At 44.0% G+C, this 26,273-nt stretch overlaps 1 protein-coding gene across 1 annotated transcript; it reads left to right on the top strand.

Moving 5' to 3' along the window:
• Positions 1 to 7,825: 7,825 nt before the first annotated feature.
• On the top strand, positions 7,826 to 21,626 carry ENC1 (ectodermal-neural cortex 1). Its single transcript, XM_040580590.1, has 3 exons — positions 7,826 to 8,072; positions 12,763 to 14,575; positions 18,290 to 21,626. Exon 2 carries the CDS (start codon positions 12,775 to 12,777, stop codon positions 14,542 to 14,544), a length of 1,770 nt encoding a protein of 589 aa, XP_040436524.1. The 5' UTR covers positions 7,826 to 8,072; positions 12,763 to 12,774; the 3' UTR covers positions 14,545 to 14,575; positions 18,290 to 21,626.
• The last annotated feature ends 4,647 nt before the right edge of the window (positions 21,627 to 26,273 follow it).

Here is a 26,273-nt window from a genome sequence, read left to right as displayed (position 1 = left end):
TTGTGATAAGCAGTTAATTTCAGAGATGTCTAGGGAATGTACTGGTGGGAATCTTCTAATCTTTTAGCCAGCACAGGGTAGGAGTGCTTCCACAGCTGAATTTGCATTACTCCTTTAAGGAAAACCGGATGATTCTTCCAATCAATTATTTGGATGTGGTGAGTCATGAGGCTTTGTTATTCTATTTGAGCAAAATTCTAAGTTTACATACAGATGAAAGTAGATTCTGAAAAGGAAATTGCCTGTTAACTAAAACCTTAAATACATTTCTTTAAGAAAGCCCAAGTGATCAGTTAGCTATCTTCCAACTATGCACTTCAAAATTCTTTCTAATTTAATGTATTACCTCTTTTACATTTTAACACAGGACTTGTTACAAAAGACAGAAGCTGTCTTTTGTACTTCCAAACTACTGTCTTTTCTTTAAGCCAAAATATACATATGTTGACATGCCAACTGGCTCCTTCTTCAGGTAGGAAAGTAAAAACATGTTCAGACATGCCCTGGAGGTTGGGAGAATTGCCAGAAAATGTTTAGCTCAAATAAAGCATCAACAGTTTCATTTTTACTACTTTCAGCAGCAATCAGATCTCTAATTAAACTCCATTAGCCTAAAATAAAGCAGAGCTTTGAAGATGCAAATCAATAACCAGAGTGAATGCCACAATGACTGTATGAAGGAAGTTTTGAAGCTTTACCCACACTACACATTCTTCCAAGTTTAAGCCCTTTGACTTAACTTGTGCTTAACTAAATTGTCCAAACTATAGAGCAGAGACATAACAGGCCTTTTTAGAATATGGTTCACCTAAGAAATCTGGTGTCCTCTCACAGTTGAACATTGAACTTGCAAGGCTTCTTTGCCTATTATGATGTGACATTTCTTCACTCATAAACTGTTTTTTCTTTTTAAAAAAGGTTTTGCTGCAGATCTAAATGCAGCAGCACTACATCAACAGTGAATTAATCTTCTACAAAGGCTTGCTAATAAAAAAGATAAAATTCAAACCAACACCATGAAGGATTTAAACCTCTGTATAATACAGGGGCTCTGTGGCAGGATCCAATTCACCAGTTTCCTTTGTACACAAGAACAATAAAGTCTCAAATAAAGGCTTTGAGAGAGTACATAAACAAGTCTTTTAAAATAAGTGTGTTCTTTTAAGTCCTTCTCATTAAACAGACATAGGCTGATGGGATAGTGAGGCTACTTGTGCATATAAGAATGCCTGGGAAACAACCCCTGCTGTAGGCAACATGTTCAAAAGTTACAATCTACACCACAGAAATACCAGCTCTGTAAGACACATTTCACTCTGTTAAAATGTCTGGAATCAGATTACTTAGTCCTTGCAATCATCAGGCTTCACAGAATAAGACTAGGTAACTGAGAGTCTATTTTAATCTTCTCATGTTCTGCCAAGAGCCTTCAAAAGTGTTCCTTTCTTAAGTGTTCTTAAGTATCCGTAAAAATGCTATTTAGGAACATGCAGAATTAATGTGGCCTCAAAACTACTACTAATGCTGTTCCAGATGTTTGTGGTGAATTGTTGAGCAGGAAAATTAATAAAGCCATACTTACACAAACAAGCTTGCTTTAAAATACTTGTCTGGATCTGTCCTAAACCCATAAAAATCAGAAAATCTTGTACTCTCTGTCTCTTTAAAGCAGTGGTCCCCAACAAACCATGTTCAGCTTCCAAATTTCTCATGCAGTCTTACCATCAAAGTTTTTGAATTAGGAACAATATAAACTTCACAGTTTACTTTGGTTCTGTGGACTACTTCCCATGACCTCACAGCCTGTAATTTGCAAACTAGTCCTATAAGTTGTATGTATATGATAATGGAAAGCACGACTACAAGATGTCTGTTGGCTTTCCCTTCAATTTCATACAGTGGATGATAGTAGCATTGAGAGATAGACTTCTGGCTGATGAGCAACCTGGACTTACACCCAAGGTCCTGATCTACCTATATATCCATTAGGAGAGATTAGCTCAGTGTCCCTAGCACTGAAAATCAGAAGGAGCAAAAAAGTTTTTCTCTCATGTTTGCTCTCATTCACCTCAAGAAATCCAAAGCTCTCTGCTAATTATGTGATGCAGCCAGGCCATTTCAAGCCCTATGCATTGCCTTTTTCCTGGCATCTATCAGTGCATGGCTTGGCTCTTCAGCAGGCCTGAAGACGTGAAAAGTTGGTTCCCTTCTGATTTGACAGCAAAATAGCATCTAAGTGAGTGGAACAATGTAAGAAGTCCCCAGGCTAAAATGTAATATTTTTTGAGACGTACATGTCTCTATCTTCAGGCTTGAGTGATCCGAAGTTGTACCACCTAGAAAAGTATGGGTATCTCCGTCTCACATGAAAAATCTTTGTCCTTGAATACATTGAATAGAAGTCCTTAAACAGTCTTTAAGTATTAAAAGTCCTTAAATACCTAGTATTTAAATGTGTCCTGCTACTCATGAATGTAACAATAGCTACTTAGATGTGCATTCCAGTCCTCACAAAGCCAAAGCTATTCATTTGCATGAATACATTTTTGTCTCCATGCTTTCCACACTAATATAAAAGATGAAAACAAGCAAAAAATCTCCATCATTTAGGGGTCTCCCTAGATGACAAACTGTTCTCTGTTTAAAGTACCTACCCTTCTTAAAGACTAAACTTTTTAATGAATTATGAATTAAGAAGCTCATCTGTGCTGCCTGGTTCCAAGCTTAGGTCTGTAAGTGGTCAGGAGGAACTGGCCCATGGTCCCTGCAGAACTGGAAGATGTGGGGAACTCACAACTCCTTAGGCGAAGTTTCCGTTGAAGGCTTTTTAGTACCGAGTGGGAACACTCGAAATAAGAAGCCGGCTTAGCTGTCGCCACTGGGGGCCACTGCTACTTAGCAAGCGAGAAGCAAAGGCAAGTCGCTGCACCGACTTCGGATAGCTCCTGAGAGAAGCAAGAAACTGCCCCTGTGTGGAGTCACTGTTCAGAGACAGAAACAGCCAGCAAAGGGAACTGAAATCTCCTGGTAATGAACATACGAATGAGATGCTAAGACTTTTGCTGAACGTCGCCATGAGTGATGGCAGAAGTGGCACCAACCACCCTCTGCAGTGGTACTCTCAGTCCTGTGCTGGTCCAAGTATCTGTGGGGAAGTGGCTTGCATACCAGTAATAATTGGGACCCCTTGCTAAACAAACCTGGTCAGAAGTGGATCTTCATCACTGCTGTCATCATTGACCAGGAATGACTTTTTTTGCTGAGAGAGAACAGGCAATATGGAATAGGCAAAAAATAAAGTTAGGTAGCAGGGACTTTTGGGGGAGTAATTAGAGAGTAAGACAAACTGGCAAATGGTAAGACAGAGCAAGCGTGTACAAAAGAGAAGTCGATGGCTTCTCCTTATAGTCTGAGATGTATTTTTTTCTCAGTACTACTTTTCTGTATAAGCATATACTGCTGGCATAATGCAGAATTATGAATTCTGGACTAGATGCAATGGGCAGGCTTTTCCAAGGGCTTCCCATAAGGATCAAGAAACTTCAGGTAAAAAATTTTCTCTCTCCAGACATTATCCATATCTATGGTATTTTACAGCAAAATTGATCCCTCTGAAAATCTTTTGTACAAATCGTATTCAGCCTTAAACAGAAACCAAAGCCCGACTTTTCTTATCTCTTATACATAAGATGATGGCATAACTCACCAACTTCAAAGGGGCTGCTGTTCATATACTTCACAAGTGACATGGGACTTGCACCTCACAACTGCTTGTCACACTGAAACAATATAAAAGCTTTGGAGAGGAGTAGCAGTTACATGTCACATACGCCAACATTTGTCCCTTACTGCTGCTAGTTTTAGACGGTGGGTATTTTCATTTTGGTCTGAGCTGCCATGCCATGCAGGAATGACACCTAAGGGCCAGGCTGGCTGAATATGATCCTTTTGAAAAATAAACACACATAGAGGTGAGAAAAGGAGAACAGGGAGAAGAGGGGTTTCTCCCCCTCCCAAACTAGTGGGCAAGGTGGCATAAACTGTTGCCAAGAATTGTTGAATGTTGACCTCCTGCCAAATACTTTAACTACATCTCTGGCACTATACAAGTATTGTACCACATGGCTTGTATCACCCCAAACCTCTGTTTGCAGGCCAGGCTGGAGAAGCCCATCAATGGCAAATGGTAAGAAAAGCAGGTGTAGGTCACTGAGGGGTGTTCCTGGCCCCAACCCCCTGGGAAAGCTCTGCACTGATACTGCTGTTGTACAGTGTTAATTAGATCATTCTAATTAATTCATTCAAAGTGTAAATTAGAAAGGAATGAAGATAAATTACACTAATACATTTAACCCCATGCTGTTTATTTAGCAGTTGAACAAAATGATGTGGTTAAAAAGAGTCTTAACAAGGCAAAAGCTCAAGACACAGCTGTTTAATAGCATTAAAAATGAGATCTCAGCCCGTGCTGTAGGCACATACTGCTTGTTTGCATTTAAAAGGGTTGCCAAGATAGCTGTACTGGTAAACCCTGATAGCATAGATGCAACTAATACTAACAAAACAAAACAAAAAATGTATTTCCATCTCCTAAATGAAATAACCTGCACTGGTAAATGGATTATTTTTGCTGGTACAGCTTTGCCAGAATTAGAACTCTTGCTGGTGTAGCTAGGGTAGTCTGGAGATGGTTTAGCTACATAGGTATGCCTGCAAAATGTTTGTCAATAAAGCCGTATTATAAAGTTTGAAATACACTCAGGGATCCAAGAACTTGTCTTAACACAGAAGCCAAACAGATTTAAATAAAGTGTAAGGTGAAACAAATTTAGTTAAAACAGCAGTGCTTCTCTGCATAGCAAGTTGGATTTAAGTTGAACAAAGAATTTTTTGCTCCCCTGATTTTTCTGGAGTCAAATGTGGCACTTACACTTCAGAGTTCCAAACTGAAAATATTTGGGGGTTTATACGCTTTATGTTTTTGAAGGCCACATGTCCATTGCACATAATCATTCTTTCAGAGGACTTATAAAAAAAAAAAAAAAAAAAACCAAACTACAAAACCAGCCCTAAGAGGTTATTGATTTCACATGACTTTATTAGCTGGGGCTTTAGGAAAGGGGCAATTATCTTGTGATTTGTGATAAAATCATAATATTTAGCAACACTTCAAAGATCCTATCAATCCTGGCATATGAATACTAGGAGAAACATGTCTAAACTAGTTCAGTGGGCATGTTAAACTATGTCCTGGCATAGGTTAGGCCAGCTTTGTTCTCAGGAGTGTCAAAACACAGATTGGCCCATCTACAGAACTGGCTTAACCGGAACTGTGTTTAGATGTGACCTGACTTTGTTCTTAGACCAACATAAACCAGGCCAAAGAATTGCTTTGGACCAGGTTGATTTCTGGAGTGTTTTTTTTTCCATGCTAGCCATGCAAGCATTCTTACTCTAAATGTGTTATAAGCTGTATTCAGCAAGAACAACCTAGTTTTAACTCTGGTGCAGAAAGGAGCAGAGGCACTTTGGATGTTCTTTGTCACCAGAGCATAAACAGGAGCTCCTGTGAGCACGTTCAAGAGAACTGCCGTTGCGATTTATAAGTGTTCCAGTTGTGGAATTACAGGCAGAGGAATACGGAGTTACTTGCTCTTCTCTGCTCCTACCAGTAGCAGTGCTTTACACTGTGCATTTGCACTGAGTTGCACGCACACAGAAGGGGCTGTCTGGCTGTGTAGTTGTTTCCTCAACATATGATGTGTAGCATCATCCAATCATTCTGCCCTGATTAACTTCAACAGGTTCCTCATTTTATGGAGGACAAGGAAGATCAGTACTTCATTGAGTCACTCTTACTGGATTATCACCTCATTCTGTTTATGAAAAGTATTGCCCAAATCTGCGTGCTGTGGGCAGCTGTGTAAGCCCTGTGTGTTGTCCCCTTGTTCTTCACTGACCATTCTTCATAGCCACGCTCAAAATCAGTTTTACAGTTGCTGAGTGGTAGATTAGGTACCATTATTCTATCATTTCTGTTTTTCACTCATGGTGATCATTCTGCTTGTTTGAAGTTTGTCCTGACTCTGCATGAAGTAATGCATCCCTGTGTTTTTAGTTACACAGGATAATATAATACAATTTTCTGACACCAGATCATGGAAGGTTCAGCACATTGGAATTAGCTCTAAGGGGACAGGGTTCGGATAGAATCTCTGCAGGTTTTGTTGAGGTAAAATTGGAGAAAGTAGGATCAAGGCACTTTATGGGAAATTTTGTGGTGAACAGAAAAACTGGGACTCATAACATGGCCAATCAAATGTGCAACAAAGGTCGAAAATTCAGTCTAAGCCAAAATCCTCTAGAGATACACAACTGAAGTGAACATGGGTGTCTGTGAATACCCCTTGTGTAAGGTTGAAATTTCTAACTGCTTCTCACACCTGAACAGCTTTGAAACTTACATACAGATGCGCAGCATTTTCAGACCTTGCAATCTGCAATACTTAATGTCATAATCAAAAAATATTGTAAAAAGAATCTATGAAACAAATTACTCTTTCATCTGCTTTCTGTTCAACCACGTTCTCCAGGCTTGTGGATGCCCCCAGGCTCTCTGGAATTTCAGATGTGTCCTGCTGTACGCTATGTGTATGTTTATCTGCAGACTCGAGTCCAGCACCAGGAATACGAGTGACCCTCTGCACGTCACCGAATTGCTTACAGAACTTTATTTAACAGGAGAAATTTGCATGACATTCCACCATGAGGAATGAACGAATGAATTATCCAAACTATTATATGCAACCAGGAGTTTCTGGCTGGTGGGAATAAAGTAATTGTTTGTATCTTCCTTGAAGCTTTAGACTAACACCATTGCTTTCAATAGCATTACCAGACAGTCAATTAGCTGTACAACCACGTTTAGTATGCTACCTTGCGTTTTTCTCGTACAGAGCTGCTCGATACCATGATGTAAACCCTGCTGTTACGTCTAGAAGATGTTTACTTTTGAAATCGGCCTTTTGCGCGAGTGCGTTTTTCTCATACTTTGTTAACTGGGAACTAATTAAAGCCAGGCTCCGCTCCGTGCCGCTGCAGCGCTGCCGCTGCCGAGGCCCCACGAGAGCGGCACGGGGGCGCCGCCAGCTCCGCGGCCAGAGCTGCGCCCGGGAGCGCCGCTGCCCCCCGCGACGCCGGGCCCCGGGCTCCTCTGCCTCTCCCGGCCGGCCCCCGGCGCTGCGGCGGGGCTCCCCCCCGCTCCTCCCCGCGCTCGGCCGCCGCCGCCGTGCGGACCCGGGGCAGCGCAGCCCGCCGGCCACTCGGCGCGGCTCTCCCCCCACTCCACGCCGTTATTGCGGCCACCGCAAAGCGCAGCGCACCCGCTCGCTCCCCCCGGGCGCCGGCAGCCCGGTCCCCGCGGAGCACCCGCCTCGCCCCGCGGCCCCGGCGGCAGCGTTCGCCTCACGGCGCTGTGCGCAGAGCCGGGAGCGCTGCTCGGCGGCAGCTCGCACGGCGGGAGGCTGGCCCGCCTGACCCCGCGGGGCCACCGCGCCGCCCCGGCCCTGCCCGGCGGACGTGCGGAGCGGCGCGGTGCGGGCAGGGGACCCCGTCCTGCAGCCCCCGGCGGCGCGGCGCGGGGGCACCTTCGCGCCTTTCCGGCCGCCGGCCGGGACCGCAGCTCCTGTGAGAACGCTGCCCTCGTCCTGCCGTCCCTCCCCCGCCTGTCACTCACCCGCTTTGCATAAACGCTCCCCCCGCCCCCAGCCCATATACCCGTTCCCTGCTCCCCCGGCCGGCCAGAGCTGTGGTCGGCGGTGGCAGGAGCAGCTGCGTCCCGCTTCCCTTCCTCCCGTCCCTCTTTCCCACCTCCCGCCCTCCTTCCGCGGCCCGCCTCCCGCCAGCGGCACCACCTCCGCCCGGCGCTGCGCGGCTCCCGGCAGCGCAGCCCGCCCGGCCGCCTCTCCGCGGCACCGCCGAGCCGCGCCGGCAGCCGCGCTGCCCTCCCATGCGCGGCGCTGCGCCGCCCGCGGAGGAACGGGGACGTCCGCGCTCGCCCAGGAGCCGCCGCTGTAAGTCGGTGCCCGCCGACCTGTTGCAGCGCCGACCGCGGTGGGGAGGCGGGTGGGCAGCGCGGCTCGGCGGAGGGGCGGGGGGCGGGCCGGGCGGCTGTGCTGCCGCACGCCCGGGGCCGCCGCCGCTGGGGTCTGCGCTGCCGGCAGCGCGGCGCTGGGCTGGAGCTGTGCTGCCCCGCTGCCCCCCGGCACAGCACGGCACAGCCGGCGCCCGGCCCGCAGCGGCGGGGACCGTCGCCCCTTCCGCGGGCAGCGGGTGGTTGGTGGGCAGGCGCCCGGCGGAGCTGTTGCCTGCGGTGTGCGGCTGCCCTCGGGGACCCGTGCGGCGGCTGCCGGCCTCCCCGGCGGGCCGCGGCTTCCTGCGGGGGCCCGGGGCCCGAGCACCTCCCGGCGAGCGCGGCTCAGGGCAGGGAGCCGCCGGGCTGGCTGCGGCGCTGCGCTCCCGGCGCTGGCACTGAAACTTCTGCACGTGGTTACTGCTCTGCAAAGGGAACCGAGTGCATTTCAGCTTCTCGTACTGTTTTTTTACCAGTTCGGGAAGAAACCCAGCGAGTTTCTTTGCAGAGACGGAGTTGTTGAGGCGTTGCGATGGAGTGAACTGAGGGGAATTTAGAGCTGGATTTCTTTGTCTGCATGTGGTGAGCGGTAGTGTGTTCCTAGCAGGAGCAGCCTCTTCTGCTTTCCATCTCACTGCAGGTCCTACGAAGCCACTGAGTTTGTGCTGGAGGACTTTAGGTAGGGTCAGGCTCTGCAAAACTGGTAGTATCGCTGCAGATTTAGGAGTTAAAAGCGGCATTAGTTAAATCGATGTGATGTTTAGCAAATTTCCTCTCCTTTAGCTGTTTCACTGATTCTAGACAAACCCACAACCACCACCATGTAATTACGGTCTTATTAAAACGAGCCTACATCAGAGATGTGTCAGTAATTCGAAAACACTTGTTTTTTCATTTGGTTTAGGCTGAGACCGGCGTGCTGCAGAGCTGCTAGAAGTAGGGCCGGCAGCCTGTTCAATCTTAAAGTAGTGTTTACCACTGGGCTGCTGTGACAAGTAGACTGTTGAAGTGTAATTATAAATCAAAGTCTTGGTTCAGCCTCTGCTCCTAGATAAAATCTGTATCAGTTATTTACTGACCACTTCTTGTCTTTTACATACAAATATTATTTCTAAGGAAAAAATGCCTGAAGGGAGTTGACTTAAATTATTCAAGATGAACATTTTCTGACTGCAAGTTACTCTGCTGAAGTATTTGAGGCTTGCATAATTTCCAACACCAAATAGAGAAATAGGAGATGCCATTTATACATTGTAATATTCTTGTAAAGTTCAGGACTGAGCTAACTGTCATGAACTGCAGAAGGACATGTTTACGGAAACACTGCCTGTTAGTAAATTATGATAATTGCTTGTAAGGGTGTTTGTCCGACTAGTCCATGGGTGAACTCATCTCAGCAACCACAGGGGAGGAAAAAGATGTGCATAGATATGTATCTTTGTTCTGTTTGGGGAAATACTTTAGCTTATCTTAAGTGTGAATTGGCATACATTGAATTCTTCTCAGTAGATAACATTGTGATGATAAAGGCAATGTTAGTGGAACAGTTAAAGACCAGCATATGTGAAATCTGCAAGTACTTCTTGAGAAGGGCCTTGTTCACTGAAAGACCAAATTTTCTATTTTAGTGGGGTGAAACGCTGAGTGTCTTCCGTAGCTGTTTGAGAGTGGCTCGTAATTTTTTTTTTTAATTATTTTTTGCAGTGGTCTTTGTTACTAGTGCTGTGGGTGGGCTTAGGTGACATGCAGTGATCTGTTCATCCCCTCTGCATATGGTCTGTAGCTCACTAACCTCCAGCGTATGCGTAACTACAGGATGGGTTTCTTACATTTGCCTCTATTTTGTTGTGGTTATGGGCTCATTCTGAATGGTGCTAAGCAAGTGGCACTCGCAGGAGTACAGACCCTGCTGAAAGATCTGAATGTTTGTGTTTCCATTCTCCGATGTGAACTTTACTTGCCCTATTTCTGAACCCTGATCTGTTCATGGTAAAGGGAAGTTTTCAGTATACTCTGCATTTCCCCAGTATGGGGGGCGTGGGGAGGGGGAAGCAGAGGTCCTGTGTTTTCGTAGAGATCCTGACATGCCTGGACCGTGGTGTCTGCATGTTTGCTTAAATGGAATGGAGAGCATCTTCAGATCCTCGTGGCTCTATTGTCTCTGATCAGTGGGTGTTTAGCTCCCATCCTGCTCCCCGGCATGCTGCTCCCTGGTGAGGAACCTTTGCAGGAGTAGGTCCTCAGTGTGAGGAAGGCCAATCTGTAGAGATACAGTGAAGGCTTTGCGCTGCATCATAATGGCATTTGAAGTGGCAAAGTGCCTGTAAGAGTGAAAAAATTGCAGGAGGTGCTTTGCCATAAGGTTCACCTTCCTGTCTGTGTATCCAAACTGTTTCTGTACTAGTATTTCAAGCCATGACCCTTTGTGTAATCCTTCAGTTCCGGCAGGTTTCAACCAGTATATGGTTGGTATAATCTTTCTGGCTGTAGATTAAGTGGGTAGTTTTAGTCTGAGATTAGTGCTCAGGGTCCGTGAATGCCATCTGAGTCTTTATTCGCCAGACAATGCGATTGCATTAAAGGTAATATAATTTTCTTTGTAGAAGGATTTTTGTTATGAAGACATTCCAGCTTCCTCAAGTTGTTCTGTGCTTAGTGTTAGTACATTTGATAGGTTGGTTGAGGAAGCATTGGTAAAATACCTCTCTGAACTTTTGCATACTCGAGTGAGAAAGATACTCTGCTTTATGGCTCTGATGGGAAGGATTCCTCTCTGGTTTGGAGGATTTTGGATTGGGCACTGTGTACTGAGCTGTGTTTGTTCTTTTCAATCCCAGTTATATTTCGTAAGGGAAGTATTGTTTCAGATTAAAGGAAATGGGCTAGGTAGTTTACTGTAAGGTGTCTTTATGCCTTAATCGATGTTAGTTTGAGGGGCTTTTTTGCTGTGACTGAAGGGAAAGGTGTATCACAAACTTGCTGTTGGATGTGGCGAATCAATTATTCTGTATGTTAGCACAACTAGCAAGGAGGATGGAATCAGCTATGCTGTAGTTAATCTGCAGGTGTTGCATATTTCATATACACAGATCACTGGTTCTGAAATGGAGTCTGCTGCCCAAATTAATCGTACATGATTTTGATTTTGTTGAACGTTCTGGTCATATGAATCTAGAAAAATAGACTTATTTATTAAAACATGCTTTTTTGAGGCTCATAAACCCTTGTGTCATCTTGAAGCATGAAATGTGGGAATAGAGCTGTACAGTTCTGTACTGCTTAAACATGCTCAGGAATATGAAAATGTTAAAGTCTGTGAGAGAGAGAAGTGTATCCACATTAAAAACCTCCTACAAGTGGCCCCAGGTCATGCTCTGACTTTTAGCATTGGGTGCTTCCCAGGTAGGTTTTTGCCCTGTTCCTTACTTGAAGGTGCAGTAAAAGGGACTCTGGGCGTTCAAATATTGTAGTAATGAGGAAAGTTTGGTTCTCAGCTTTCTCCAAGCTTCCACTGCAGTTTGGAGAGAGAGAAGTGAGATTATTAACAGTAGCAGTCACAGCCACAGCTCTGGGCTCTGTATGCTTAATCTCCTATTACTTGCACTGTGGCTTTTTGGCCGTTAGCTTTATATGGGTGCCAGTGTTCCTCCCTTTCCCTACTCTGTACTATTTTGGCTTGACTCTTAATTAAATCTGGAAACTCGCTGCTGTAATCATACATAGACCTGCATATCATGGCACGTAACATTCACCTCCAAACAGGGACCAAACTGCATTGTGTTTGTTAGGAATAGGGTAGGATAGGGTATGTCTTCTGTTTTATGCTTCCTCCAAACCTCAGAATGCACTAATGGCTTGTGCTCTGAGTACCTGACTCAAGGTAGCTTCAGAGGTGATGCCTTGGTGATTTCACCTGATGGTCAAAACACTTCTTCCTGCTGACTCTATATTTGGCAGTGTATATGCTGTATCACTGTAGCAGGCAGCTGCTGGCAGAGTTCAAGATGTAATCTCTAAATTCAGTCGTCATATTTTTTTTTTACGGTTTCACAAGTCTGAACTCAGGATCATTGCTAGGTTTTTCTAATGAAAAACCCAGAGAATGAAAAAAGGGATTTTTTTTCATGCTCTGCTGTTGCATATGGAATCATTATACCAAAAGGAAGCTTCCTAATGGGATTAGTAGGTTTTTGTTCCCCATGCAGCTTTTGACATTCCTTAGGTATTCTCTCTGGTAGCTCTTCCTGCTATGATTCAGTACAGGAGAATGTTTCAAGCATGTGCATGTGTATGTATGTAATGAATCAGCTGGTCTAGGTTGGGGAAGGGTGAGAAAATCAGTCCTGGTTCATTTTCTTATTCAACTTACTTGCTTAGTGCATCGCTAGAAAAGTTGGAGATCGGGTTTCTCAAGATAAACCTGCTCTTGGGCAACAAATTTAGAGTATGTAATTTATGAAACTCACCTTACAAAAAAATAAACACATGCCAAAGGTAGATGCAATTCTCAGTCCACTCATATAAATGAAGACTTTTTTTTCCCCGTTTATGGTGAATAGTAGATACACTTTTTGATATGTAAAAATGGACTTAACTGTCTCATTGATCTTAATTTTTTTCTTTGTTTATAGGTGTGAAAGAAAATGTCAGTCAGCATGCATGAAAATCGCAAATCTAGGGCCAGTACTGGCTCCATAAACATATACTTATTCCACAAGTCATCCTATGCTGATAGTGTCCTCACGCACCTGAACCTTCTGCGTCAGCAGTGTCTCTTTACAGATGTACTTCTCCATGCTGGGAACAGGTCATTCCCCTGCCACAGAGCCGTTCTAGCTGCTTGTAGCCGTTATTTTGAAGCAATGTTCAGCGGAGGACTGAAAGAGAGCCAGGACAGTGAAGTCAACTTTCATAATTCCATTCATCCAGAAGTCTTGGAGCTTCTTCTGGACTATGCGTATTCCTCCAGGGTTATCATCAACGAGGAGAATGCGGAGTCATTGCTGGAGGCCGGTGACATGCTGGAGTTTCAGGACATTCGGGATGCTTGTGCAGAATTTCTGGAGAAAAACCTTCATCCCACCAACTGTCTTGGCATGCTGTTGCTGTCAGATGCTCACCAGTGCACCAAGCTCTACGAACTCTCTTGGAGGATGTGCCTTAGCAACTTCCAGAGTATCAGTAAAAGTGAAGACTTCCTCCAGCTGCCAAAAGACATGGTAGTGCAGCTCCTTTCCAGTGAAGAATTAGAAACCGACGATGAAAGGCTGGTATATGAATCAGCTATCAACTGGGTCAACTATGACCTGAGTAAGCGTCACTGTTACCTGCCAGAGCTACTGCAGACAGTTAGACTGGCCCTCTTGCCAGCCATATACCTTATGGAGAATGTGGCCATGGAAGAACTTATCACCAAGCAAAGGAAAAGCAAAGAGATTGTAGAAGAATCAATAAGATGCAAGTTAAAGATCTTACAGAATGATGGAGTTGTCACTAGTTTGTGTGCCAGACCCCGTAAAACTGGCCACTCGCTTTTTCTTTTGGGTGGCCAAACCTTTATGTGTGACAAGCTGTACCTGGTAGACCAAAAGGCAAAGGAGATCATTCCAAAGGCTGACATACCAAGTCCACGGAAAGAGTTCAGCGCTTGTGCCATAGGCTGCAAAGTGTATATCACCGGGGGACGAGGGTCAGAAAACGGAGTCTCCAAAGATGTGTGGGTGTATGACACCCTTCATGAGGAGTGGTCGAAGGCTGCTCCCATGCTGGTAGCTAGGTTTGGGCATGGATCTGCTGAACTTAAGCACTGTCTGTATGTAGTAGGAGGACATACCGCAGCAACTGGTTGTCTTCCAGCTTCCCCCTCAGTATCCTTAAAGCAAGTGGAACAATATGACCCAGTCACCAACAAATGGACCATGGTTGCCCCACTGAGAGAGGGAGTAAGCAATGCAGCTGTAGTAAGTGCAAAGCTTAAGCTGTTTGCTTTTGGAGGTACCAGCGTTAGCCATGACAAGCTGCCCAAAGTTCAGTGCTACGATCAGTGTGAAAACAGATGGACAGTACCAGCCACCTGCCCCCAGCCCTGGCGCTACACAGCTGCAGCTGTTCTGGGTAACCAGATTTTTATTATGGGTGGAGATACTGAATTCTCTGCATGCTCCGCTTACAAATTCAATAGCGAGGCATACCAGTGGACTAAGGTGGGAGATGTGACAGCTAAGCGAATGAGCTGCCATGCAGTGGCATCTGGAAACAAATTGTATGTGGTTGGAGGCTACTTTGGCATTCAGAGGTGCAAGACATTGGACTGCTACGATCCCACATTAGATGTGTGGAACAGCATAACAACTGTGCCATATTCGCTAATTCCCACGGCATTTGTCAGCACATGGAAGCACCTCCCCTCATAATTGTGTGTATGTTGCAATTACAAATTATCAGGTAAGAAACAGCACCTTTGAGTTCCACCATAATAATGCTTTTCACAAAAATTTTCAGCAGCATCTCTGGGGAGGGTGAGTATGTTCAGTACAATTTTACAGCTGAAGCAACTGAGACATACACATTCACAGGCCGTTGTAAGTCGGGCACCACATCTCTTACATAGCCAGATGCTAGAAGATATCTTGCACCCACTTCTCTTTACAGGACCTCTTCCCGCATGATTTAGATAGAAAGGGCTGAACAAAAATAACATCTTCAACTTCTAGGGAAATGCAGATAACCTTTGGAAACTGAGTCGTGCCCTGCGTTTAAATACTAACCTCATGCAAAACAAGGTTTTGCTGCCATTTCCCTGACAGAGGCAGGGTCGCTCTATATATCCAGTAACAGTGCCCCAAAAAGATACTGTGAATTCCGATCTGAAGCCTGATAGTGAATTCACTTGAGTTTCCAGGCAGACGGCATGTTTTCTCCATGCAGACAGCCTTTGGGGAAACTTGCTGCCTTGTGAAAGGTGTTCTGCAGGCACTTCAGGCCCCATTTTCCATCTCGCCTAGACAGCGTGGTTGCACCTGCATGGACTGAGGTTGCATTTGCTTCACTGATATACAAATTTTTCAAAATAGTTATGGTCATATATGTTGGACTAGATACAGTGTCAGGAAGACATATAATTAATATTGCTGGCTGAAATAATTACCAGTCTACAGCACAGACTGTTCCAAAACAATTTAATTATACATAATGGGCCAAGCTCTTACCAGATGCAACTTCAGCATTGTATCTTCTCACAAGCAAGTCTGAATTTGGCCTTGTTTTTTGGTGGTTGTGGAATTCTGATATTCGGGGAGGAGAGCAGAAAAGGTTGATGGAAAAAAACCCGCCACTAAGAAGTCTGGGTACCTAACCATATTGCCAATATTTTTCAATTCTTTTTTTTTTTTTTTTCCATGCTAACTACTAACTTTTACTTCAGCTATTACTAACTTTTTCCTTATTTTTATCTTTTCTAGGGTTACATCACTTAAAATAAGTAATTGACATTTTCCAGGACTACTAATCTCTGCAACACATCTGGCATAATTCCTGTAGTGTTGTGTTGCTCGTTTACTCCAACCTTGAGACTTTAGTACAGAATCACAATTGCCACCAGCCAACCAACCAACCATAGTGGCATGCTTAGTCCTAAATAATCCATGCCCTGTGACTGATAATTTGTTTTTGGATTTGAACAGTGTATACTGTAACCATGAAGGCAGGTTAGAAGTAACAAGTTAAATAAATACAGTTGCAGTGATTAAACAAGCTCTGCATTTGCCTCTAAGTTACCTAGAAGTCCAGACGGATGGAGGTTCTCCAGAAAATAGAAAGAACAGCTTGTGTGTAAAGACTTCCCTAGGTTCTTCTGTTCAGGACAGATCATATGTTCTTCTGGTGTCTTTGCAGCTGGAGACATTTGCCCGACCAATGGTAAACACAAAACCTAAATGTCTTTGAAGCTGTGTAGATAGAATTATATACCTAGAAATGTAGGATAGTCATGAAATTCCTTTCTCTGTGGTACACTGAGATTCATCTTGTAGTTGTCTTTCAGCTGACTGCAAGCTTTGGTTGAGTAAAGAATACATGGTTGGGCCCATGCAAAGCAGCAGGTCAGCGTGGAAATCTGGTGTGAAATTGAGCTGTGTTGTGGCATCAACTGCTCTTGTCTCAGGTGGTCATTTGTCTTGAAGACACTGCCTTGTCTTCTCTCCTTGCTTTGTTTTCCCCAGACTTACTTTTGGGAAAGCAGGGCAGACCCTTGAGACTTACCAGATCCTGGGTGCTGGCAGTAATCGCACCCCTGACAGCCAGCAGATGCCAAGCCTGATTTCTGGGGGGTGGCTTCCTCCCTAGGGGGAACAAAGTCTTGACGTCTTCAGTTCAGTAATTTCTATTATTACTGACTTTCAGCAGTTCTCAGTGTTATCAGAGGAGCAGTTTCGAATGCCCAGACCCAGGTTTGTGCCAAGAAAAATATTGACTTATTCTTCTGAGACCGACTTAATTGTTCTGAAGTTTACAGTACATGAGAGGGAGTGTTTTATTTTGAAAAAGAGTCCTCAGAATATAACGGTGCAAAAAGCTTTCTTTTGGTCTGCAGTATCTTGTTAAAAGACATTATTTTAGCTTCACTAACACAAGATAACTGGCTGAATGCAGCTGTAGAGTGAAATCTCTCCAGTGCTGTGTGCTCATCCAGCAAGTAGTGCGGTTTTTTTCTACTGACTCCTGCTGCTTTGTCAGTGGGTGGGAGGGACAAAAAGGAAATTACTTCTGATTACTCTCTGTTTTCATAGTGCTGTGTGGCCTCAGCCTGACAGCTTTTAGGAGGACTTCAGTCTGCTTTGTCTTGTTCCTCAAACTTGGGACTTTTGAGTAGGTTGGGGATTTCCCCCCCTCCCCTTTTGGAATTGTTTGTTTATTTATTTTAAGTTCATCCCATGACAGGGAACATTGTTTTGGCTTCAGTCTTGGTAGTCTGTTTCAGTGGGAAGAAGGACACACTGCACTGAAGAATGTCTAGAAAAGACTAATCAACAACAAGTGCAGAGGCCTTTTTTTTAGACATAATGAAGGTAGTGTATTGAAGGTAGTGTATTTCAAGTCCATGGTTGCAAAGAGGCTTGATGCTCTGGGCTGTTATGCAGGCTGTAGTGTCTCCTGTGAGCGTTCCCTGTTCTTAGACATCACAGCCTGAGAGAAGTGTGGTAGGTTTAAATGAACTGTGAGTTTGCTGGAGCTCCTTTGCATTGCAATGATGTGGGATTTGCCTCCTAAAATTCTAGCAGTGCTGTCAGAAATGGCTCTGATGAGCTGGTGATGGGTTGGAAGCCGGCATTTTAATACAGCTTCATAGTGAAAAAGCAAAACAATCTCAGCATCCAAAGGCTGAATTTCTCATTGAATAATCAAGTGTTATAAAGGATTCTAGTATGGAATTATTGATGCATGGTGCGTTGCTGTGTGAAAAGAAATGAGGCAGAGTTCTGCTGTAATGAATAGTGGGTATGTTTTAAGTAAGGGGATTATATGTCCCTTTCTATATTGTGAATAATTTCAATTCAGAATTCTTCATGGTGAACAGAGGCACTGGGGTGAGACACCTTCATCTCCCTTTCGGCTTTATTCCAGCCAGGTTTAATTTGGCCCAAGGACAGAAAAACTCTTTACACTAAGTGTTCATGTGGGCTTTTGTGGAAGAGAAGTTGCACAAGTTTATGCTTGCTTAAATCCACAAACTTTTAAGATTTTGAGGGAACATAGAAATGTTGAAGTGTGCAGGATGTGAAGCCCATCATGTTGAACTATATTGGACCAGTCTGATTTAGGTTTCAAATGACTGAATTTATAGGCAGAAAATTAAAAAGTCTTCCTGGGGTCAGTAGGATGGTTTACAGAGTAAGGCTAGTAGAATAATAAAGTCAGAATCTCACCCTAAATAATTATCTTTGTGGCTGGCTCATTTATCAGTATTTGACTATTGCACAGGAGCACAATGGTGGTGGTGGGTTGGAGAAGCCTATCAAATGGATTGTATCCTAAGCCTAGCTTTTAGATTTTCTTTGACATCTAACAAAAACTTTATGGTTCATTGTCTCGGCAAAACCCTTTAAACCCTTTAAGTCTTTTATTTTCTCTTCTTCCCCCTGCCCCTTCCCATGCTTTTAGTTTACTCCTTTATTTGGAGAAGAGAATTGGAACCTCGGATCTGGAGAAACGGTTTTAATGAAGAAAGATCATTCAGCATCTCTTGCATTTGAAGAAAGTCATCTGCACCTTGTAAATTATCTAACCTAGACATGAAGGAATGGGAGGAAGAAAACCCAGTCTTCAGTGCTTCAGCACATGGTTTAAATATGAATAGATGAACCAATGATCTGGTCCTTGTGCTAGTAATTGTGGATTAATGCCAATATTAATCAGTCCTTCAAAGGAGAAAAAGAAGAGACAGAACTTCTCTGAGTTGTGCAGCACACAGCACTCTATTTCCATGGACTCTGCTGTTTATATGTGAAATTTGAAATGGTTGTCACCTCTTTTTGTGGTGGCGTGAAGTGCCAGCGCCAGCTGCAGGGGAAGCAGGCCAGCTCTGAAATGGTGAGATGCCACTGTGGATGAAGATACAGTGGTATTGCTGCTGAACGCTGCCAACTGGAGTGTGCTTGTCTGTAGGCAGTGCCTACAGCATCTCTTAGGTCCTGCGTTGCATTGTCCTGTGTGCAGTGAGTGACCTTCTGCTTGATAAGGAACAGCCCAGTGGTGAAGTGTTTTTGGAACAGTGGGGAATGAAAATTAAATCCCCCAAATCCTCCTTGTTCCCTTTCCTCCCTGTATTTATAAGTAATTCAAATTGTACCATTCCTGTTATGTTACTTGTTGTAGATACAGTTATTTATTGTTCAGTGCTTGCATGCTGAAACAATGCCTGCAATTGTCTTCATGTTGCAAGGGCTTGTGTGAATTTTATGTTTTGCACATTTTGTGATTGCTGAGTTGCTCTGCTGCACAAAGAAAGAAAACTGTTGGGTTAACAGTTGGAGGTGGGAGGGAGGGGTGGCTTCCCAGTCGGAAATGGAAGGATTACAAGGCAAGATCTCAAATTACACACATACTAAAGGAAGAAGCCATGGAGGTCACTTTCTCAGGCCACCAGCTCCCCAGGTTGCATGTGGTGTGTCTTGTAGATGGTGTCCTTGCTACATTTCATTTGTTGGTCATGCCTTTCAATTTCTAATCTGGACATAGCCAAAATCTCTTGCAGCTCTCTCTTTGTGCAGCTTCCTGGTTGCAATGCAAATACTGTGGAAGAGCTTCTGGATACCAAGCCCAGATGAAGTCATTGTCCAAAGTTATTTATTTATTTATTAGGTTGGAGGAGAGGGATACCTACAATATAGCCACATTGACCCGAATGAGTGGAGTATGGTGATTCAAGAATAAAAACAAAAAACCTCAAAGTAGGTTATTAAACAAAAAAAAAAAAAAAAACCAAAAAAAAAAAAAAAAGAAAAAGGAGAAGAAGAAAAAAGAATAAAGAAGAGCAGCAATTTTGCACTGACTGGATTGCCTCATCCATCTGGATTTCAGATGATCATCTGAGTGACCAGGTGTGAAAGACTCAAGTGCTTTAGCAAAATTCTTATGGGGATATAAAAATGAATTTCAAACCTCTTAATCTTAAAAGTAGCCCTCAGACTCTGCTGCCTTTTGTTTTCCTTAGCCAGGTGTGTCTTTAAACACTTGGTTGCTCAGAAGTGTCATATACAATCCTGAGAAACCAAACTTTGCTTTTTAAATAAATTGTTTCATACCAGTCTGGTCTTGAGAAAGAGATGAAGCAACTCTTTTTTTTTTTTTTTTTTTTTTTTTTCCTTCTGGATTTCAGAAGCTTGTGTTTCACAGGTGCTTTCTTTGCCAGATCCTGTCATTAAGCATGTATTGTATTGTGGTTTTTCCTGAATGTTTCTGGAGCCCAACTTAACTGGCACATTCAGTAACATGGTTGGTGTGTGCTGCAGTGTAAGTAAACAGCTGCATGTGTGCATGCAAAACAAAAATAGTCACATTGGTGGTGATGCTTGCCTTTCTGTGTGACAGTGTGTAGCTGTATTTGTGAAAGCTTTGTCATCCGAAAGTGTTTGCACTGGTCACTGGAAGTTTCTCTATGCTGTCTTATATTTGACTTGCTGTTTGGAGTAAGCCCTTACATTTCAGGAATAGAGTATTTGGAGTTCTGTGAGTACTGAGAGAACATTGGTTAATTAGCAAAGACATTAGCAGTTTTTTAAAGGGTGAGACCCAGGTAGATATGAACAGTGACAGTTCCTCTGGTTAAACTGATTTCTCGAAATGACAGATCAAAAAAAATGTTTAAATCCCCCCCTAGCTGTGCCCAGCACACCACCCCCACCCCCCACTGGTTCTTTTCTCTTAGATGGCTTTTAAGTGATAGGAAAACATCTTAGGGTAAGTCTTCCTGTATTCTTGTACTTGCACAGGTTGCCCTGTTGAAGCAGACAGCCTTGAACTGCTGTTGCCTTTCATCCTGCCGTTCCTGGGGGTGCAAAAGGAGCCATAAAATCAAACTCCCGGTGCGCTTCGCCTGCCCTTTCCCCAGGCACTAGTGATGGGTGAGGTGCAAGGAAGGAGCGAACCTGGTCCCTGGGGTATGGACCCCTTGTTTGAATAACGGCATATAGGTTTGAGACTGTTCTCTCCGTCAAGCTGATTAGAGTCCAGACATGAAGAAGCAGCAATGCATCTAACTACTCAGCTTACGAAATCTGTTTTGTAGCATCATGCAACTTCCAAAAGTGGGATGAATTTTCTGCAGCTGTTTCCAAAGTTGTGGTCTGCTTTCAAGTCCTTGATTAATTCCTATGTGTAGGCTGAAGGAAGCTGAAGTCAGGGTGGGCCTCTGGCTCTGCAGGGAATATGCTAGGCTCCTGCTCTTTGAATTGATGTGGGAATCCTGGCCAGCTACTTGACCATTCCAGTCCTGCAAAACACCCTACACTTTGAAGCAAATGCAGTTCACAGTGGAGTGCACACAAAAACCCTGGCATAAGATGGGAAGGTTCCTCTTATTTTGTGGGCTGGTTGCCATAGAAACATATAACAAAGGACAGCCTTCCTCTTCTGGTATAATTGTGCAGCCCCTTTTCTCTAGGTTTGACACCTGTCTGAATAAGAGTGATTAGAGCAGAATAATGTTCCCTTTCCTGGCTATTGGAAATGTTGTTCATGTGCTAAAAGAAAACTGCAAGTGAAGTAAAATTGTCTATGTTGTGGTTTTTTGTTTGCTATTACGTCTTAAGGTTTTGTAAAACTTGCATCTTTTTTTTCACAATGTGAAACTGAAGGTCAATAAATTATTAGAGATTTTCTCTCCATGGAACATTTATTTCAAATGTTGTCTCTTCCTCCCCTCCTGCACCTCCAAATGCTCTGAATCCCTCCCTTATAATGTCCTTTTCATGTCCTCTTAATAAAAGCACATCTACAACATGCAGTTTACTGCTGTGGTTTAAGCTTCTGCATCAGTTGCACTTCCCTTCCCTTTGTTCTGTTCTACTGCTGTTACTATGATCTCTATCTCAAAGTTCAGCAGTTAAAACTAGAGAGCCTCAAAACATTTAAGAACAGGAAATGCAAGTTTGTTGGTGCTTGCAGTACAGTTTAGCTAGTGCCTGATACGGCTTGGAAGCAGAATTAGGCATCTCAAATCCTTCCCAATTATTTTCAAGGCAAAAAATGCTGGCTGTGTCTAAATCATTCCAGTTTTTCTATATAATTCACACATATAGCCAAATTCTTTGATCTTTTAAGCTTACTTATATTTTTACGTGTGTACAGCGTGGTGTGTTTTTTCATTGGCTTTATTTTCTTTTCTTTTAAATGCTATGGATTTTCTGTCTTAGGTGTTACTGACCACTGTCCAGGTCTAAAATAACATCATGTAGGGGCACTCATGCACACACCGTGGAGGTTCATTTGCTCAGGTCTGCTGAGTACATGCTGTCCTGCCTAGAGGAGGTTTTTCCTCGAGCGTGCATGCGTTAGAGCAAAGGAATAGTGCTTTCTTCCTTGCTTGTATTGTTTCACTACCTACCATCTCATCCCTTTGCCTATACAGCTCTGAAGGAGGAAGTGAAAAGAGAGGAGATGTCTACAGGTCACAGCACAGCTTCAGTTGCCATCACTTCCAGCGTGTGCAGCGTGACTTTGTGTAACTGAGCACCTGGGTTCCTGGCCCTGGAAATGAAATTGTAGTGCTTGTTTAGCAGAGATAGAGAAAGGCAAGGCAGTAGCAGGAAGCATTGCTTTCTGAAAGAATCCTGATTTTTTTTTTATATCTTCTAATCTACCTCTATTAAAATTCCTGCAGCTTCCCCCTGAAAGTTAAGTTTCTTCAGGGTGTTTATCTGCCCAAAAGAGTCAGAGCCACAGTATTAAGTGACTTTCAGGCCTAGGTACTGCTGGGTTAACCTGTGTTTGAGGCATTTACAATCAGTCTTGGCTGAGGGAGTAGGACACTTACCTCAGGGAATCTTGACATAGGAAGGATACTGGAAGAAATCAACCTTGCCACAGAACAGGATAAGGTTAAATGAGTTACAGTGCTCATTGCAAGCTCTTTTCTAGACAGTAATCTGCATTGGTTTTGTTGTTGTTTTTTTTTTTAATCTGGATTTCACTAGGGCCTGGGATGCTTACAGCAGCACTGAGGATGAACAGACTGGTTCGTTACACACTCACTGGTGTAACTTTAGGGTGTCACATTACCTATTGGAGGACTTTGGTCGTGATTGAAACTCCTTTGCTTAGCTCTGAATGTAGAAGACTTCTCATACTGGAGGTCTGATACTTATGGTGAGAATTTAAAATAGATAATAACATTTAGATTTAAAACAGCTGATAATCTGTAAAATAGACACCTGCAAGGCATTGACTTTATTTATGATAAGTATGAATGCTAAATGCCTTGAATGATTAGAAAGGAATCAGCTAATCAGCACTGAGTATGGCTCCATCAAGCATACCTGGATGATCAGCCCTGACTTAGAAGGCTCTGTCCATACTAGTAAATTGAACATGCCTGGAAACAGTCTCTGGCACTGAGGCCAGCTGGCACAGAACAGCCGTGAGCTCGTCGAGCAGCTGCTTATCCTGGCAAGACAAGGTGGCTGCATGTGAGCTGCTTGAGGTGGCTGCTGGAGCGTTCTGGCTCCTGAACCCTGCCCAGGACCGCTCCAGAGAAGTGCAAGTTTGCATGGGCCAAAAACATGCTGGGGCTGCTCAAACAATTTAGCAGAACTGATGATCATCTTCCAGTGCCTGGGAACATTCCCAAGTGTGGTTTAATATATTGCCGTCATCCCAGCCAGGACATCTGAGTAACTTCATGTTTAGGTCCTGGATAACTGGGTGGAAGTTGTCTGACCCAACATTAGTGACCTAAATGCCGTTGAAGGTGGAGAAGGGAATGGTTTCTGAGTCACCTGAACCTTGGTAAGTAGAAAAGATGGGTCCCAAAGAGGTGGAAACACGCCAGTTCTTCATATGCCGTGACATGAAGCTTTGGACGTGCAACGAGGGCAGTAGTGTGTACACATAGGTGGAGAATGGCTGGTGTACCTGAAGGTAGGAGGTGGCAGTGCCCTGTGGGCTTTGCAGCAGCAGCATGGTGTCGTCTTCTGGTTTCAAAAAAAGAAAATGGAGTGGAGGTCTGTCACAGGGAGGCAGCTCAAGTGTCAACATGAGAACAGAAATGTGTGCTCATACCCCTGGCTAGCAAATATTGAATGAGACAAAATTAAGTCACTTGTTTTAAAGGATCACTAGTCCCCAGCTTTATCACCACTTTTGGCCCTGACACTTCTGTAAGACCTGCATAATTAACCCTCCTCTGCAGTGCCAAAGGCTGCCGTCTGAAATGGTAATCTGGTCTATCCTATGTGTATGCACATAAACCATACAGAAACATAAATATCCTAGGAAAATTACGTTTATTCAAATCTTTAGGTGTGGGTGTGGCATGCAGCCAAGCGCAAGCTGCCTCAGCGGTAACATATGCACATACACAACAGGACCATCTGTCCTCTGTGTGCCTTTAATAATGGTCTGTGAATTTTAAAGTGTCACTATTTGTTAGAAACTGTACGTTTAAATATGAGAATTACCCTTAAAACTAAAAATGTACATAAGGCATGACTATGAATTAAAATGAGTGGTTAAATAAATAACAAATCTGTTTCTCATGTTTAGGCTATGCTTCTGGCCTGGCAATGCTCTGACAATCTCAGGAAACCAAATTAGACAATGTGTCTTTTTGTGTGTGTGTGTGTGTGTGTGTGTGTGTGTGTGTGTGTGTCTAGTTACCCTAGAAACCATAATCTTTATCTCTGAAACAATGGGGAGCTGTGAAGGAGGTAAAGCCACTGGAGTTTCTGCCAGGACCCCTCCTAATCCTACTCTTATGTTATGAGACATTTAGTAAATTACAGCTTGTGTATTAGTTGAAGTTCATTTTGTAATCACCACGTGGAGTTTGTGGGTTGTAGCCTGTGCTCTGAATCAGAAGTAAAGTTTATGGTCGACTGTGTTACTTAGTTGCAATTATATATTTATATAAACCAGAGTCACAAACACAAACTTAAGATTTTACAAATCTGCAGCTCTTTCCATGAGATTTCAAGGTACTTCATCACATTTCATCACAACAACAGGTTTGTGAGGGAGCAAAAACATTTAGTCCCAGCATTGGGCCGGGAAGCTGGGGCACAGGGACTTTGTCAAAGGATGCGAGAGGTGTCGCAGCAGATCCTCCTCGGGTCTCCCGGCACTTTCTCCTGGAGCCACTGTGTGCGCTGCACCGGTCAATGGGGTGTCAGGCTGCTCTGCAAGACTGACTGTGAAAACTTGTCTTCTCATTCACATTGTAATTGCCTTGAGAAGGGGTTAAACTAGTTACAGTCCTGTCTCCCAGGACTGACAGAACTAGGGAGCATTTGCCACAAGGCAAACAGAAGCGAGATGGCTTTTTATATAGCAGTGAGGGACAATAGTTCTTTGAGGCAAACAGTTACTCTTTAGCTAAAGAGCACTGCTAGGAAGCAGACAGGCTTAGGGAGTTGCTTATAGCAGAGTATTTACACTGACTCAAAACATTATCCTGCTCCTCGGCATCCCTCCCAGTATGGAGAGGTACTAAGCAAAAGGCAGGTTGGACTTCTTATCTTAAAGGCAGTAGGCTTTCTTTCCCATTCCACAAATAGAAACATCCTGCCTTACAAACAATGGAAAGAGTATTTTAAACCCTGGGGATCACTGTAAAGGGACGGCAATGCAGACTTTCTCCTAGGACAAATGGCTGGCTGGGGTGGCCTGGTTCAGGTTTGGGAAGCGGCTGGGCAAGAGGAGGTCAGTGGGTTGGTGGAGGTGTCCCTGGGTGCACAGGATGGTGGTCCAGCTTTCATTTCCATGCCAACTTTGCCCTTACTTTCCCTTCACCCCCATTTCTGCTCTTTCAGCTCACTGCTGCATAAACTCCTCACAGACCCATGGCCACAGCCCACACAGTTAGAGAGGGGGAGCAGCGAATCTTGCAGACGTTAGGAGGAATGGAGATGAAAAGCTTTGTACAGCATTTGCTTACATATTGCCACTGAATGTGATCCAGGGGCTGCATCCCATGACCTGATAAATCTGCAGAGGGTCTGTCTTTGTTTTGCTCTACCTGAACAACAGAGCTTTAGCCCCTTTTTCACATGGCTTATGGCCGTTAGCTGTTTGTAACCCTGTTTGGCACAGGTCTATATGTAGCTGTTTCTGGTTAACTTTGCAAAAACCTTGAAAATACTCATGTCATAAAGTAAGATGTGTTGTGTTAGCTTTAAAAGGGTTAGTCATCAGTGCTGATGTATGTCCTTTTCTGTTTAGTTGAAACATGCCTTTCATCTTTGATTCTGCAAATGGGGTTCTGGAACAGCTGGGCACATGCAGATGCTCTCGCAGGGACCACCTCACCCAGCTCACGGGTGTCCAAACACCCTCCCCGTCACTGAAGATATTTCATGTCGGGATTTACTAGCTACTTTGCATTTTCAGAATTGATTTGAGTTGATAGAAACAGTTCCCTTCTTCCCACCTC

This window comes from Falco naumanni, chromosome Z (assembly GCF_017639655.2).
Source record: "Falco naumanni isolate bFalNau1 chromosome Z, bFalNau1.pat, whole genome shotgun sequence".
In the NCBI taxonomy this organism is placed as follows: domain Eukaryota; kingdom Metazoa; phylum Chordata; class Aves; order Falconiformes; family Falconidae; genus Falco; species Falco naumanni.
Note: the sequence above shows the minus strand (reverse complement) of the source record. Positions and strands in the feature narration are given on the sequence as shown.

Excerpts from the sequence above, each read along its gene's own strand:
- ENC1 (XM_040580590.1), top strand. The coding sequence starts at position 12,775 with ATGTCAGTCAGCATGCATGAAAATCGCAAATCTAGGGCCAGTACTGGC.